Here is a 17,299-nt window from a genome sequence, read left to right as displayed (position 1 = left end):
ATCAGTCTGTGAGAAAGGTTGAAAGTTTAGGAATCTTTCTCAAAGGAACAATCTGGTTATGCTTATTAAAGCAAGTATACCAAAGAATAAAAATTAGGTGGAGAATGGGAGTAGAACGGTGTTGAAAGTAATGATAGGGTAAGTCTTTCTCTCCAGCTGAAGTTTTGGCGTGGGAGGAATGATAGTTCCATGAACACCATTTTCATTACCACTGTGAGCCCATGAAAGACCTGGATTCCCTTGTCTGTGTCATGACTGACTGACCGCTGGAAGAAGCAATAGCCATCCAACATTTAGGGAGAAATTCCAATGTACCACTCAGTCTTTTTTTTAAAAAGCAATTATTTATTTATTTGACACAGAGAGAGAGAGAAAGAGAGAGAGAGAGATCACAAGTAGGCAGAACAGCAGGCAGAGAGAGAGGGGTAAGCCCCCTCCCTGCTGAGCAGAGAGCCCAATGTGATCATGACCCAAGCTGAAGGCAGAGGCTTAACCCACTGAGCAACCCAGGCACCCCATGCATCACTCAGTCTTAATTTGGCATAATGTACCTGGTTATTCCTTCCAATGCTGATAACTTAACTTCTTCTGGAGCCTTCATTGTTTCATCCATGAAGTGAATATGACCACCCTCAGTGTACAAGGGCCAAATGGCTAACAAAAATGTAATGATGACCTTTTCAGACATCAAGTGTAGAGTCAAGGGAACACAGCTCTCTTCGGGCCTCTCTTTGATGTTGAGGGCAGTTTACCATCATCTGCACCCCAGATATGGCTCAGTTGTATCATCTCTGATCAGCCATTCCCTTGATCTATCTATAAACATTCAATTTAGAAACCCTAAAATTTGTCTCTCAGCCCAAGGGCCCCTTGGAAAAAAAGATAATGACAAGAAAAACTTGACACCTCTCTTCCGGTCCAATACTCTCTTTTGACCTTAAAGGGGGGGGGGGGGAAGGTATTATGAGAGAGGAGGGCCAAGGGGAGGGGTAAGGGTCGAGAGGGGAGTCCAGCTCCGGTTTGGGGAAATCCAGCTCGCATTTTGACTGTAGCTCAGTGGTGCAGGGTCCAGCAAAGGCAGAGCCCCTGCTTCACTCCCTGAGGTCTGTCCTGGGGAGACAGTGCTGCTCCGGGGGGCTGACCTGGCGGGGAGTGGCAGCGCAATCCGCTCCCGCACCGCTTTGTGCGCGCAGCCGCCGGTCCCTCGGCTCCCGGGTCTGCCCCCTGGGACAACCCCCTGCCCCGCCCCAGTCATGCAACTCTACCTGCCTCTCGCCTGTGGACCTTTGGGAAGCTGCCGCCCACCCCGGGGGCTCGGGCCCTGACCCTGCCAGGCAGCCGGTAGGTGTCCGCCCTGGGCCCGCTCGAGCTCCTCGCGCCCGCGGGGGCCCTGGGCTCCCAAGTTGTGGGGACCCGCGCGAGTTGGAAAGTTTGCCTGAGGGCTGGTGCGGGCTTGGAGCCGGGGGCACGCGTGCTGCCCTCCGAGCCTGAGCCGGCCAGTGGTGAGCTGGGGCCGGGGCAGAGGGCAGGGGTGCGGGGACCCCCACGCCGAGGCCGGAAGGGGGTGCGAGGGGCGGTACTCGGCTGGAGCTGGGATGAGGGCCAGAGCTGGGCGTCCGCGGCTCCTCCGGGTCCGCAGGGGTGGGCCCACTCCCCGCGGAGACCCCCTGCCCTGAGCCGCTGGGGGAGCTTTTGTTGCGGGTGGTAAACAATGCCCCCGGCCGGAGGACTCGGCCGCCTGCCCCCGAGGCCCAGCTGCGGCGCGGGGTTGGGGGGTGTGGGGGGGAGCGGGGCCCGGGGCTCCTTGGGCTCGGACCTCGGGCGCCGCTGCAGCTGGGCTGCAAGGGGGAGGGCAAGTGTACCTTCGGGGATCCCTGAAGGTGCCGGCGACCCATGCGCCTCTTAGGAAGACTTGAAAGTCCGGCGCCTCAAGATTAGAGGAGTTAGGGCAAGTTGCGGGTGAGGAACCCGTCCTGTCGCATAATCAAGCGTACCCCCCAAACAGATTTTCTCCCTCCCCCACGCTCGTGTCGGGCATAGGTTCGTTGGGGAACATTTGGCACTTCCCTCCCTGAGCATTCCGGGGAGGGGACTCCAAGGATGAAACTTTAGAGTGGAGGTAGCAGGGGAGTCTGACCCGAGGTGACCCGGAGTTACACCGATCGAGGAGGAAGGGAGTAGAGGATAGAATTGGTGTTCTGTCAAAATGGCTTTTTGAAACTTCTTCTGAGCGCCACCAGGTCGCCGAGCGCGCTGGCGTTGCCGTCGCGTCAGTCGCACTGGCGGGATCCAGGAGCGGGGAGGTGCGCGGAGCCGGGGGCCGTGGAGCCGGGGAGGGGCCGGATTCCGGCCGGAGCCTGCTGCCAGGGCCGCCAGCCCTTCACGTGTCGGGGAGGGAAGGGGTAGATCTCTCTCCCGCTCCCTCGCTCCTCTCTTCCTCCCTCCACCCAGACCCCCAACTGATTCAGCTTCTGGAAGGGCTGTTTGCAGTCCACACGGTTCCACAAAAAGTGGTCAGGAAGTTGCCGACCGTCCCCAGTAGGCTTTCCACATGAATGGGGAACCCAAATTGCGCATTTCGGACCCAATAAAATGAATGTATTACCAAGAAAACAAACATTGTTTGAACTAGGAGTGTTTCCCCCGCCCCCATCTCGTCCTCTTCCCAAATTAACCATTTTGCCTCGGTCACTCGTTTGCCACTCCTCCCCAGTTCCAGTCTCCAGTACCACATGAGCTGCACAGTACATGGTAATGGACAGTTTATGAAGAAATAAAGTCTTAAGTGCTTCGAGACGAGAAGCGAGTGGAAGATAAGGTGCACAGTCTAGCGTCCGCGGGGTGCGCTGCCCGCCGCACCGGGATGGGTTGAAGGGCGGCGCTGTAGGGCAGCAGCCTCAGGTCGGCCCTGAACCCAAAAGTGCTCACTTGCCTTTCTCCCCCCTCCCAACAGTATTTAATAAAATAAATTTAGTGAAGTAAAGACGATGGCTTCTTTAGGCCTCAGGATGTCAAACACACACGTATGTATGTATGTAGGCATTATGTAGGCATGCATGTAGGCAAATATATCTATATTTGCTTGTTAACCAGTTAGGGCAAGAGTAATTGAGGGCATATCAGGAATTTATGACGACGGTTAAACAAGGGTGGTACACGCAGGTAGGTGCCTAGATAAGGAAATGTTTGGAGGTTAGTCCGTATAGTTTCCAAGAACTGAAAGACTTCCATACTGTGATTTTGGGTGTGTTTTCTGATTTTAATCAGTTTTAGGTTACCCTGCCTTCCCTTCCCTCCCCTATTTAGAGATCCTAAATAGGTTGGTTGCTAGCCTCTGACAGTGTTTAAAGCCATGTTATGAAATCGGCTAAACTTCAGAATCAAGATATAGGGGAGTTATTGGCACATAATGTCCCTTTTTCTCTGCAAAGATTAGTAGCGGCGATTTAAATCTCTTCAACCACCCCTTACCATTTTAATGAGAGTTAACTATCGAACTCAGCTCTGGTTTTCCAGAATTGATAGGTCAGAGGTTTGAATCAGACATGGTTCTGCCCTTTGTTTCTCTTCCCTCTCCAATCTTCTTTATCTGGTTTGTCCATCCCCTCCCCCACTCTCTTTGCAGCTATCCTTCTTTCCCTGCACACTTAAATTTCTTTTTTCCCCCTAGGTCTTTTACCTTTAGTCTTCAGCATTTTGATCCCAGTTATTTTTTTTATATTCTGCCTTTATTACCATAAATCTGTTCCTCTTCCTCTTGTCTTTTGCTCCCCCTCTCCCCTTTAAAGAGACTTTTTCTTCCTTAGGCTTTTTACTATTCCCCCTGTATTTTATGTTTTCCTTGTTTTTGGAAGAGTCATGCTATCTCCATTTTAACTTCTCCCTTCCCTTTTCTGTGGCCCTCTTAAGGCCTTTTTTTTTTTTTCTTGCTCTCTGCAGGGCAGCGGGGGTATTTTACATATGGAAGGAGCCTTTGACTAAATCTGCTAGTATTCTAGTGAGTTTCCTTGAACAGCCTTTCCTTGCGCGGAGGGCTCTCACACTTCCTGTGGTAGAAGACTATCTAGGAACTGCAAGCAGCCTGCCCGCCTCGTCTTCCTTTAGATGTAGAACTTAGTTGCTGGACGAAGCTAAATCGGGTGGTGCCTTTTAAAAGAAAAGTTTAACATCTTCTTTCTCTCAGCCAAGTGCAGTAGGCTTTAAATTCTAACGCGCTGAATGGAGTGACTATGAAATCAGAGCCTCTTTTGCCTCTAGCTATGATGAAAATACTCACCACTCTTTTTGGCCACCGCTGGTAGTGGGAAGGGTTGCAATATAATTTTAAATTGACATGCAGGCTGTATGGCTCCATCATTTCAGCCACTTCCTGCCCAGGGAACTTTGGGAGATCCAGGAGGAGGGATGTAGGTGGGAGAGGATTTTCTGAGGTGGTGCTGTCAACATTGTCTTTTACAGAAAACTGATACAGTTTAGGAAGTCAGCTTTTTATTTTTTAAGTAAGGGGATTACTTCCATAATTACAAAAAAGGCCCTCTGTAGGGAAAAGTTGAATACTTAGTAAGCTCAAATAATAGTGATGAAAATACCTGATCCCATTTGTTGACCAATCTGGTTAGGAAGGTTTACGTTACTTGTGAATAATTAGCAGATCCTTACACTGGGATGTTTGTCATATTCGCCCTGGGGCCTGCTCCTGCCACTTCTGCCCTCTGTCTTTTAGCTCTCTACTTTAGGCTGGCATCATGTCTTTCCTGTTTCAAATTATATGTTGGCCTCTTATCTCCTGGCTTAAGATGTTTGGATCTCATATGCTCTAGTCCCCTATATCACAAGGACATTTTAGGAAAAAGAATTTTTATTTTTGTGCCCTCTGGTGAAAAGACTTGCTAACTAATGTTTTGCATCCCATAGTGGTTGGGGCTTTTTGTTTGTTTCATTTTGTTTTCTCTTCCAGGAAAATAAGAAGCCACAGAATCATATCAATGAATTGCAAATAATTAGGGCCTATGGTATCTGTTTAATAACGGGAACACTATTTTCTTATTTTCTGCTCTGATAATATTATCCTGCAGCTATCTCTCTATAGCACTCAGACTCTTGGATATATTCTCGAGTAGAATAAAACTGATTTTGAGAAATATTATAATGTCAGTATTCATCAGAGATGAAAAATGGGGAAAAAAAGAAATGAAAACTGGAAGTAGAATTAATTTTCAATTGTAAATATCTTTTTGTATGACTTAAGTACTCTACAATAAACAAAAGCACCCAAAAAGGAGGAAATGGAGCCTCTACTAATGTTTACAGATTAATAAGGAAAATAAATATCAGGAGATCTGTGGGGATAATTCCATATTTAAATATGGACCTGTTAAAAGAATGGACTACACTGGTTTTTTCCCCACAAATTAAAAAAAAAAAAAAGCTTATTGCCTCTCCTCCCAGAGTTCAGCCCTGGGGATAACTTAGTTTATCACAAAAGAAGGTCACATTTCATCAGTGGAGCCAAGGGTGATAAAATTAGGATCTTGTGGGAGCCCTTATTTTGTTTCTGATTGTCTGTTTCTTTGGCTGGGTGGTACCCAGTGGTTTCTCCCCTGCAGTTGGGTTTTTCAGGGGTCATTGGCCTCTTTCACGATCTCATAAAAAGGCTGTTACCATTTAAAGAGGCCACATCTTCCCAATCCATGTTGCTCATACCTTTTCCATTTCCTTGGCAGGCTCTTTTTCAGGAGATAAGGTTTGAATGGTAAACATTATCTTAATTACAAGCCTGAATTTCTAAAGCACTTTAATTTAAAAATATAAAAGAATATATGAGAACGAGATCAATTTATAAACTACTTTCAAAAGCAGATCCCATGACACCTTCTGGCATATCCAGATTACTTGCCTACATATGTGAATTTTAATTTTCGTGGCTGATTGCAATACCAAGATTATATGCTCCTAATAATTTTTTAGCAATGTAATCTTGATACAAGAGATAAAGCGAGCTTATACTGATATTGTTGAATTTCTGAAGAATGGAAAGGATTGCTTTTTGCTATCTGAAAAAAACATTCTTATAAAGACTGCTGACTTTCTGGAGATTAGAACTGGAATGTCTTTTGTTTTCTAAAAACACTGGTACAAAAAGCAGTGGTCTTTGGAGAAAATATCCTACAGTTTTTCACAGTCAAAAAGTTAGTGCAAGCCAAAAACTTTTTTTTTCCCTTTTTTAAGAAAAGGGGGAAAGCAGTAAGCTTAGATGCCAAGAACTCAAGTGAAGTATTGTCTGGTCTAGTGTTTGTATTTAGTACAGATTTATCAGACTTATTTTTCTTGTGGTTAATGTTATCACTAATGTCTATTTAAAAAGTCTGTCTTAAAGGCACAATGCTTTGACTTTTCAATGTTGTGCTCTGGGATCTTTTATTATAGTACCTGGCTTACAATGTGTTAAGTGATAACAGAAACAAAAGAACTGTATCTTGTTTTGCAGAATACAGTGGACTGTGGGTTAAAGTGCCTCTAATAATGATAACCATCCTTTAGCTTGTTTTCTTTTTTTTTTTTTTGGTGGGTTTTTTTTTTAAGATTTTATTTATTTATTTGACAGGGAGATCACAAGTAGGCAGAGAGGCAGGCAGAGAGAGCGGAGGAAGCAGGCTCCCTGCCAAGCAGAGAGCCCGATGGGAGACTCCATCCCAGGACCCTGAGATCATGACCTGAGCCAAAGGCAGAGGCTTAACCCACTGAGCCACCCAGGTGCCCCTTTTTTTGTGTTTTGAAAGTATAAGGACCCTTTCATTTTTTTAGCTCCTATTTATTATTAAACATCTATTGTATGCCAGCCCTGTGCTAAGTGTTTACACAGGTCATCTCATTTTATTCTCATGGTAACCCAATGAGGTCAGTACTATTATGCTTCCTATTCTATTATACATAAGGATAGAGAGAATGAGGAATATATCAGAATCCTATGACTAGTAATGTTTCTGAGCTGGAAACTGAACCCAAGTCTGCCTATTTCCAAAGTCCTTCTTACCTTACCTCCCCCCCCCCCCCACCGCTCCCCCGTCTCTCCTCAACCTCAGATACCACTAGGAAGCCACTAGGCTTTCCCTGTAGGACCCCAGTGATACCTCAAAACAACCTCGTTTCGATGTAGAAGCTTTGACTCAGTTAAATAGGTTCTGGGAGGACATAGCTGGTGATCACAGATTCAAACTCAAAGCTTTCTGATGGACACATTTCTAGCTACTAAACCAACCAGTGCATCCCAGGATTACCTGGATCAAATCAGTACAACAAAAACACACAATTTGAGAATGTTAGAGGGCTGTCAAATTTTTACTTCCTCAAGTAATAACAGTATAAAATAAACCTATCGCTACCATTTCGCAAAAGAAAGGACTTTTATTTTTTAAAGAAAGGACATTTTTTAAAGGTTTTATGTAAAGACTATACTTTCAGGGATCATTTCTATAGTTCGTTAAAAGGTTTTATGTATTTATTTATTATTGTAAAAAATTTATTTGAGAGAGAGAGAGCGCGCGCGCGCGTACGTGCGTATGAGCACGAATGGGGGAGGGGCAGAGGGAGAGGAAGAAGCCAACTCCCCCGCTGAGTGTGGTGTCCTGGCAGGCCAGCCCCGGGTGGGGATGGGGGTGGGGGACAGGGGCGGGCCTTCATCCTAGGACCCTGGATCATGACCTGAGCTGAAATCAGAGGCTAAACTGACTGAGCCATCCAGGCACCCCTATTTATTTGAGAGAGAGCAAGTGAGCCTGAGTGTGAGTGGGGGGAGGGGCAGAGGGAGAAGAGTGAGAGAATCCCAGTCAGACTCTCCCTCAACTTGGAGCCAGTCGTGGGGCTCCATCCCCTGATCTAAGATCATGGCCCGAGATGACCCCAGTGGAAACCCAAGAGTGTGGGTTGCTCAACCGACTAAGCCACCCAGGCACCCCAAGAAGAGTTGTTTAAAATGAATAAATTCAACTTTATGAAAAACTTGATACTGCCTGTTTTGTTCTGATTTTGCCACAGACTGTTGCTCACTTGGTTGCAGACCAGTTTTTGGTAACTATCGGATACCATGCTTTCTTACAAATCCAACAACTTGTCAACTGTTAAAGAATCCTCACCCATGGTAACACTCTTGATTCTGTGATCTTTAGGGAGTATATTGATACATCTGGTATGGTGAGCTTTATTCTTGTTCATAGTTTGGTTTTATTCTGCATTAGGGTAAGCAGTCTGAGGAGACCAAAGACAATTATAATGGCTCTTAGTCCCCTTTCATTTTCTTCCTTTTTCCTGCTTACCTTCCAAATAATAGTTGCTTGCCTAGTATGATTTACTGTTCTAATGATCTCATTTTCTCTTTATTTCCAATTTCCTTGCCTAGGCATTCATCATGAGACTTTTGAGACCCTTGGTAGAAGGGATTTTAGAACCAGCAGTCTTTGGATTAAGTCGGGTGAAAGAGAAAAGAGGGACATCATTTCTGGGTGTGGGCAGTGCTCACCACAGTGCCTTCCTTATACATAGTAGGTACTCAACAGATAATTGTTGGACCCGTGAGTCTTTTTTGTAACCTAATCTGTCAATACTAACTCCTCAGATTTTATGCTATTTTTGTGTGCACGTGTAAAGCTCAGAATTTGTAGACTGTCCATTGGAATGTGGAATTAATATTATTGGATCTCCAAATAGAGTTTCTTGGATTATAATAAGGCTCTTCTTCTTATGGTTTTACCAGTTTTACTGTCCAACACATGACATCTCTGCCTGTGTGGTAATGTGCTGAGGAAAGACATTAAGAGATAATTTTTTAAGGACCCAAAATTGTAAAGATTGGGATTTGATCTTTCAACTACATGTAACTACAACAGTTGTGGTTTCTAATATGGAATAACCCTCCCTTGCTTACCCTGTGCGTAGAACTTCATCAACTAAGTCAGTTGTCACAGTAATTAAAGGGACTTTATTTGTGAATCCAGGGTTTAAAGGATGCTTTAATATCTTTTGTGTTTATATTTTCTTTTGCAGTAAACCTTCTTAGTGCCTAATTTTGATTAATAATTGTTAGTAGATTTCAAATGGGAGAATACATAGGAAGAAGACTCACTCCCTTTTTTTTTTTTTTTTGTTATTTCAGACCAAAATCTTGTGCCAGTGAGCTCAGCCATGTTGCGTCCAGATTCTCCTCAGAAGTGAGACTTTCCAAAGGACCAATGACTCTGTTCCCTGTGCCCTTTCATTTTTTCCTACTCTGTAGCTATGTCTCGATCCCGCCATGGAAGGCCTTCCAGATTAGTCAGGAGAGAAGATCTAAACAGAAAGAAAAGCAGCCAACTTAAGAAGCCATCTAAGGCAACCAATAAAAATGTGGCATCAGTCAAGACTGTGAGCCCTGGAAAATTAAAGCAATTAATTCAAGAAAGAGATGTTAAGAAAAAAATAGAGTCCAAACCACCTATGCCAGTCAGAAGCCTACTGACAAGGGCTGGAGCAGCACGAATGAATTTGGATAGGACTGAGGTTCTTTTTCAGAACCCAGAATCCTTAACTTGCAATGGGTTTACAATGGCTCTCCGAAGCACCTCTCTTAGCAGACGACTCTCCCAACCTCCAGTGATCATAGCCAAACCCAAGAAAGTTCCACCTCCAAAGAATTTAGAAAAGCAACATGAATGTGATTATAATGTAGTTACTGACATGGGCGTAAAACACCCAGAAAATGATTCTGTTTCAACGCAAGTCCCCCTAATTTCTTCCAATATAGAGAATCTAATTGGTGTACAAAATGCATCTTTATTTAAAGGTGAGAGCCAAGAGGCAACCCAGTCTTGGTCCCAGAGGGTGGAGGGTTCCAAAGTAAATGTCTCCACTCAGAGTGATCCTGTAGTAGAGATCGTTTCTGGGTCATCAGAAGAGACACGTGGTGGTGAAGGACTATTCTCTAAAGAGACTCTGAATGATATCAACGATTCCCCTAGAATGTTCGCTCAGGACACTCTGTGTGCTCCTTTGCTCCAAAGAGCAGCCCTCAAGGTTACTTACGAAGGAAACTCCAGCATTCAGTTAGAAGATTTGGGTTCACGAGTAGAATCTCTTAAGCTGTCTGATTCTTACCTGGATCCCATCAAAAGTGAACGTGATTGCTACCCCACCTCAAGCTTTAATAAGGTTGTACCTGAATTGGACCTTAGAAACTGTTTGTCCATTGGTGGGTCCATATATCCTACCTCATTAATAAAACTCCTCTTGGCGAGCTCAGAACAAGAAACCCTTGGTGCTAAACGAGATCATCAAGAGGTACTCAAAGCTACCCCGGATCAACCAGAAATTCCTGATACCACCCCTGTCATAGGACAGGCTTTCAGTGCTGTCCCACGTCAATGGGAAGTTCCTGGTGCTAACATAATTCATGGAGAGGCTCTGGATGAGACCCCAGACCCACCAGAGATGCCTGGTGCTATTCCAGTCCAAGGAGAGGTCTTTGGTGCTATCCTAGACCAACAAATCCTTGGAATGGGTGGTGGTACTGCCTCCGACCCACCTATTTTTCTTCCTGCTCCTCTAAACCCAATTGCTACCTATAATGCTCTCCCAGAATGGCCTGAGCCCCAGAGCACTGTTTCATATGGGCTTGAGGTCCAGGGCTCTGTGCAGATTTTGCCCTTGGGCTCTGGTCACACTCCTCAGGCGTCATCAAACTCAGAGATAAGTTTGGTACCTCCAATAATGACTATTAGCAATATAGAAAATGAGAAGCAGGTTCATATAAGCTTTCTGCCAGCTAACACTCAGGGGGTCCCGTTAGCCCCTGAGCGAAGACTCTTCCATGCTTCCCAGGGCATTACCCAACTCTCCCAGGTTGGTCCCAGCCCATTGGAAGGTGGGAGCTCCCAGATCGGCATGACCAGTGTGGCTGACATCAACACCACAGTGGTGTCCAGGCCAGTGTCACTCGCCAGTACCTCTTCTCCTTCCTATACAACATTGCTACCTACTTTGGAAAAGAAGAAACGAAAGCGATGTGGGGTCTGTGAGCCCTGCCAGCAGAAGACCAATTGTGGTGAATGTACCTACTGCAAGAATAGAAAGAACAGCCATCAGATCTGTAAGAAAAGGAAATGTGAGGAGCTGAAAAAGAAACCATCCATCATAGTGCCTTTGGAGGTGAGTAAATCCCCACAGGCTGGGAGATGCCTGTGGGGCTCCGTAGAGTGATCTGTGCAGAGACTAGGTGATTCAGTATTATGTCCTTTGCCTTTGGTAACATTTTGTATTATCTTTAAGAATTTGTGGATCTACCCGAAGTATGTCTTGTCCAGTGAGCAATACCTTAGCTTATTTTTAGAATTTGTCTCAGAAAACTAGAACGTAAAGTTTTTCCATTATGGGATTTGATGGAGACAGGGAAATGACATGAAATGTGGTTTTGCAAAGATTTCCACTATGCCTTATTTTGGCTAGTTGTGTGTCTTTTATGGAAGTCACAGATTTAACTTAAATTTAAATTAAGAGTGGAACAAATTAATTAACTCCCTTGCAGCTTGAGGAACTGGTGGAATTAAACTTCTACTCTTTTGAAAGAATAAAACTGTCTGTATCCTTCATTTTGAAACTTTGCATTTGAAGGTATAACAATAATAAAGCTTTCATCTTAACTTTTGGCAGATGATTTCTGCCTGATTCACATATCCCATGTGGTTGTTAGGAAGTTCAAAATGGTTTGTAAACTCCAAAGTGATACATTGGTTCTCTTTATTACAGTTTATGAGCCTAAGGTACTGAAAATACTGGTTGGCTTAGACTTTATTTAAAGGATTTATGGAACTTGGTTAATACTTGGTTTTCAGACCTTTAAAACACATGCCAACTATGGTTTAATGATTTTTAGATCACTCATTTGAAATTATGCTTATTTTGTGTCTTCTATAAATACAGATACAGTAGAATAGATTGATTTAAAAGTATTGTGAACTTAAACGTAGTAATTCTTTTCTATTTCACTCTTAAATTATCTGTCCCCAAATGCTGACTTTCTACTGGACCCTTTGCAAACAAGGTCGGACATTTAACTGATCATGTATTAATGGGCATTTGAGGTATTTCTAAAATATTCTGTCATTATAAACCTTAACTGCAATGGATAATTTTTATTCAAGTCACTTCACATATGTGGGAGTGGCCAGCAAATGGTTTACAAACATACATCTAAACCACTAGCAGCAATATCTTACAGTTCCATGTTTGTAACATTGCCAAATGGCATCATTGCTGAAAGTACTCAGTTGATCTCTAATAGGTGTGTAGTCCAGTTTGTTTTCTTTTTTCTAAACCTGCTCCTCTTTTTGCGTTATGTATTTGACTTAATGACTGACCATCTGCATGGTCACCCAAAATGGAAAATTCAGTCATCTTTGAGGCCTTCCTCTCACTTTTCTAGATTTCTTGTTCTATGAGATCGGAGTACTCCTACCTTTCTATTTTCTTGGCTACTTCTGTAGTTGATGCCTTTGTCTTTTATTGGGATAATTTTAGTGTTCTCTCTATGATCAGCAAGTATTTACTGCACTTCTATTCCAGGTTGTGCACTGGGGATATAGTCGTGAGTTTCCCAGCTAGAAGAGAAGTCAGGATGTTGAACCCCTTAAGTGCAGTTCAAGTTTTCTTTCTAAAACCCTGATGATTCTCCTACTTAAATACATTTAGTGCTCTACTCTGTGTGATGTATCTCACTCAAAACAAAACAAAACGGAAATAGAGAAGAGCTCTTTGTGCCTTCCAAGTATAGATGAAGCCTAGCTGCTGCTTTTTTTTTTTTTTTTTTTTAAGAGAGACAGTCAGAGGGAGAAAGATGAGAGGGGGTGAGGGAGGCTAGAGGGAGAGGGAGAGAGAGAATCTCAAGCAGACTCTCCGCTGAGCATGAAGCCCGATGTGGGGCTTGAGATCCCGTGACCCGGAGATCATGATTTGAGCCAAAATCAAGAGTGAGATACCGGGGCACTGGGTGGCTCAGTTGGTTGAGCAGCTGCCTTCTGCTTAGGTTGTGATCCCAGAGTCCTGGGATTGAGTCCTGCATCCGGCTCCCAGCTCCATGGAGAGTCTGCTTCTCCCTCTGACCTTCTCTCCTCTCATGATCTCTCTCACTCTCTCTCTCTCAAATAAATAAATAAAATCTTAAAAAAAAAAAAAGTGAGATACTTAACCCGCTGAGCCACCCAGGTGCCCCCCAAAAGATTTACTTTTATCACTTACAAAGCTGATTCTGAAGAATGTATTTGGTTGTCCTTATACTGAACCCTGGCCCCAGATAGACCAAAAGTTCATGGAGAGGCAGAGGAGAATACAGGGAACACTTCTCTGAGGGAAGTTTGTTCTGAGAGACCAAAGAACAGTTGTATACTCTTGTTACTGGTTTCTTTGCTTAATATTCATCAATAATATTGTTTATTTGTTTTTATTGCATTATGGTGTTCCATTGTATGTTTATATCACAATGCATTAATCCATTCTACTGTTTCGTTTTGGTTTTTTTTTTAATTTTTAAAAGATTTTATTTATCCATTTATCAGAGAGGGAGAGAGAGAGCCCATAATCAGGGAGAGTGGCAGACAGAGGGAGAAGCATGCTTGCTGCTGAGCAAGGAGCCTGATGCAGGACTTGATCCTAGGACCTTGAGATCATGACCTGAGCCAAAGGCAGACACTTAACCGACTGAGCCACCTAGGCATCCCCAATCCATTCTACTGTTAATGTGCACATTGTCATAAATGTCTTTTGGTGAATATATGTGTGCATTCTAGTGAATAGATTTCTGGGAGTGCAATTTCTGGGTCACAGAATACGAATGTGTAGCTTTCATGGATATTATTCAGCAACTGTGGTTGTTCCTGTTAAGATTCTTCATCAGTATGTATGAGAGTTTCACTAGCTCCACATCCTTGTCCACACTTGGTATTTTCTGTCTTGTTTTACTTGAATTGTTTTGTTGGGTGTGTAGCGTCATCACTACATTGGACTCATGAAATTGAGCTACTTTGCTTCTTAGTCATTTAGATATTGTCTTTGTCTATTTTTAAATGGGTTTTTCTACCTTTTCATTATTGCTTTATAAGAGTTCATTACATTTTATTGATACAAATTCTTTGTTGAATATATGATTGCATAGATCTTTACTTTTGCCGTGACAACTTTTCACTCACTTTATCCTGCTTTTTAATGAACAGAAGATTTTAACTTTAATGTCCAGTTTACCAGTGCTTTCCTTTATGTCCTGGTTAAGGAAATTTTGTCTATTTTTTGTCTATTCCAAAGTCATGAAGATGTTTTTTGCTTCCTTCTTAAAAAGTTACCTTTTTAAAAAATTTTTATTTTTTTTTAAAGATTTTATTTATTTATTTGACAGAGATCACAAATAGGCAGAGAGGCAGGCAGAGAGAGAGAGAGAGAGGAGGAAGCAGGCTCCCCGCTGAGCAGAGAGCCTGATGTGGGATTTGATCCCAGGACCCTGGGATCATGACCTGAGCCGAAGGCAGAGGCTTTAACCCACTGAGCCACCCAGGCGCCCCAATTTTTTTTTAAAGATTTTATTTATTTATTTGACATAGAGAGAGAGATCACAGGTAGGCAGAGAGAGTGGGGGAGTTGCTTTCTTCTTAAAAAGTTACTTTTTAAAAAAAATTTTATTTTTTTAAAGGATTTTATTTATTTATTTGACAGAGATCACAAATGGGCAGAGAGGCAGGCGAGAGAGAGAGAGAGAGAGAGAGAGAGAGGAGGAAGCAGGCTCCCTCCTGAGCAGAGAGCCTGATGCGGGGCTCAATCTCAGGACCTTAAGATTATGATCTGAGCTGAAGGCAGGGGCTTAACCCACTGGGCCACCCAGCCGCCCCGAAAAAGTTACTTTTTTAAGCCTTTCACATTTAGGTGTAAACTATATCTGGAATTGACTTCTGTGTATAGTGTAAGGAGTCAAGAGTGATTCTTTTTCGTATGGATCTCTAATTGACTGGCACCATTAGTGAAATGACCATCCTTTCCCTGTTACTACAGTCTCGTTTTTGTCATAAATCAGGTGATTGATTAGTTCTGAGTCTATTTCTAGACTCTTGTTTCATTGGTCTTTTTGTCTATCCTTATGTCTAAACTCCTCATCAGTAGGCTTTATAATTGTAACAATTATGCTGGTAGTGTAAGTCCTTCAGCTTTGTTCTTCAGTACTGATTTGGGCTATTTCTATTGTTCTTTGCATTTTCATTAACATTTTGAATCAGCTTGTAAATTTCCACCAGAAACTCTGCTGGGATTTTATTGTGATTATGTTGAACCTATACATCAATTTGGAAAGACTGACATTTTTACAATATTGAATCTTGTAGTTCATCTTTATATCTTTTTTTTTAAAGATTTTATTTATTTATTTGAGAGAGAGAGATCACAAGTAGGCAGAGAGGCAAGCAGAGAGAGATTTATATCTTTTTTTTTTTTTAAGATTTTTAAAATTTATTTGACAGACGGAAATCATAAGTAGGTAGAGAGGCGAGCAGAGAGAGGGGGGGAAGCAGGCTCCCTGCTGAGCAGAGAGCCCGATGTGGGGCTCCATCCCAGGACCCTGGGATCATGACCTAAGCCGAAGGCAGAGGCTTTAACCCACTGAGCCACTCAGGCGGCCCTGATAGTTTTTAAAAATATTTTTTTGATGTTAGTACTAATGATTGAAGTCCATACACTTTGATGACTAAGAGTACTGCTAAGCAAGTATATTTCATGTATTTTTATGTTCCTTACATAAGAATTATTTTACTTATTGAGAGTTGGAGTGAGAAATAGAAAATACATTTATAATTTAAAAATATTAATATTTTTGTTATTGCTTATGTTAAACAAGTGTACACTTTAAAAACAGAATTGTAGGGGCTCCTGGGTGGCTCAGTGGGTTGGGCCTCTGCCTTCGGCTCGGGTCGTGGTCTCAGAGTCCTGGGATCGAGCCACGCGTCGGGCTCTCTGTTCAGCAGGGAGCCTGCTTCCCCCTCTTTCTCTGCCTGCCTCTCTGCCTACTTGTGATCTCTGTCTGTCAAATACATAAATAAAATCTTTAAAAAAACAAAAAACAAAAACAGAATTGTAAGGGGCGCCTGGGTGGCTCAATGGGTTAAGCCTCTGCCTTCAGCTCAGGTCATGATCTCAGGGTCCTGGGATGGATCCCCCCCGCCATCACATTGGGCTCTCTGCTCAGGAGGGAGCCTGCCTCTCCCTCTCTCTCTGCTGTTCTGCCTACTTGTGATCTCTCTTTCTAACAAATAAATAAAAATCTTCAATAAAAATAATAAAAACAGAATAGTTAGAATTCTTTTTCTAGAATATACTTAGCATATGCCACTTCTCACGAGGTTAACTACTGATGTCTGAGATAAGTAACAACAATTTTTTACTTACCTTTTTTGGTTATAGATTACATTTTCATCTCCCACAAAACCATAATCTTTTTATTTGTACAAAAAGGTGGTTAGATAGTCTTCCCAGAGATATCTTTCAGCCAAGAGATAAAATGGTATTTTTCTGCCAAGTTTAGTTCAGCTTACTTTCTCTATATTCTAAAATATAGATAATTAAAGCCACTAACTTTATAACTCATAGGCATCTAGGAATTTGCTCTTGGCTAGGTATACTTCAAATGTATTTGTAATTTAGCATTGTAAGACATATTTTAAGTCATATAGGATTGTTTTTCTATTTACTGTATAATGTTAAAAGTGGGGGGAAAAAGGAAGGGGTGCCATTTATTTATTTATTTATTTAGAAGGGGTGCCTTTTAGAGACAGAACAGGTATGTGATCAAGCTACACTGGCTAGTAATTTTTAGTGTGTGTAAAAAGTAAATAAAACACAGTTTGTAGATGTTTCTGAAGGCAAGGTATTGAATTATATATCTGTAGCTTGATGATTTGGGTATAGTACATCACACATTTATTTTTTTTTTAAGATTTTATTTATGTATTTAACAGAGAGCGAGATCATAAGTAGGCAGAGAGGCAGGCAGAGGGGGAGGGGGAGGCAGGCTCCCTGCTGAGCAGAGAGCCCGATGTGGGCCTCGATCCCAGGACCCTGAGATCATGACCTGAGCCGAAGTCAGAGGCTTAACCCACTGAGCCACCCAGGCGCCCCTACATCACACATTTAATAAATCAAATGAGTAAATGAGCAGTTGGTGAGTTGGTTGCTAAAGTGAAAAAATCTCTTATATTTACTCTAGTTAATAAGCTTTTCCCAAAATATGGAAGATATTATATGTTTG

At 42.8% G+C, this 17,299-nt stretch overlaps 1 protein-coding gene across 4 annotated transcripts in view; it reads left to right on the top strand.

Moving 5' to 3' along the window:
- Nucleotides 1–9,270: 9,270 nt before the first annotated feature.
- TET1 (tet methylcytosine dioxygenase 1) overlaps nt 9,271–17,299 on the top strand; it is a gene marked incomplete at its 5' end in the record, with an annotated part of 126,189 nt that continues 118,160 nt past the window's right edge. For all 4 annotated transcript variants that reach the window (XM_080823355.1, XM_080823353.1, XM_080823354.1 and 1 more), the window contains one exon: nt 9,271–11,175. In XM_080823355.1, the coding sequence (XP_080679481.1) occupies nt 9,271–11,175 (1,905 nt within the window). The remainder of the gene's footprint in view (nt 11,176–17,299) is intronic.

This window comes from Martes martes (assembly GCF_963455335.1).
Source record: "Martes martes genome assembly, chromosome: 14".
Lineage (NCBI taxonomy): Eukaryota > Metazoa > Chordata > Mammalia > Carnivora > Mustelidae > Martes > Martes martes.
The sequence above is the reverse complement of the archived record's forward strand: the minus strand, read 5'-3'. Positions and strand labels throughout refer to the sequence as shown.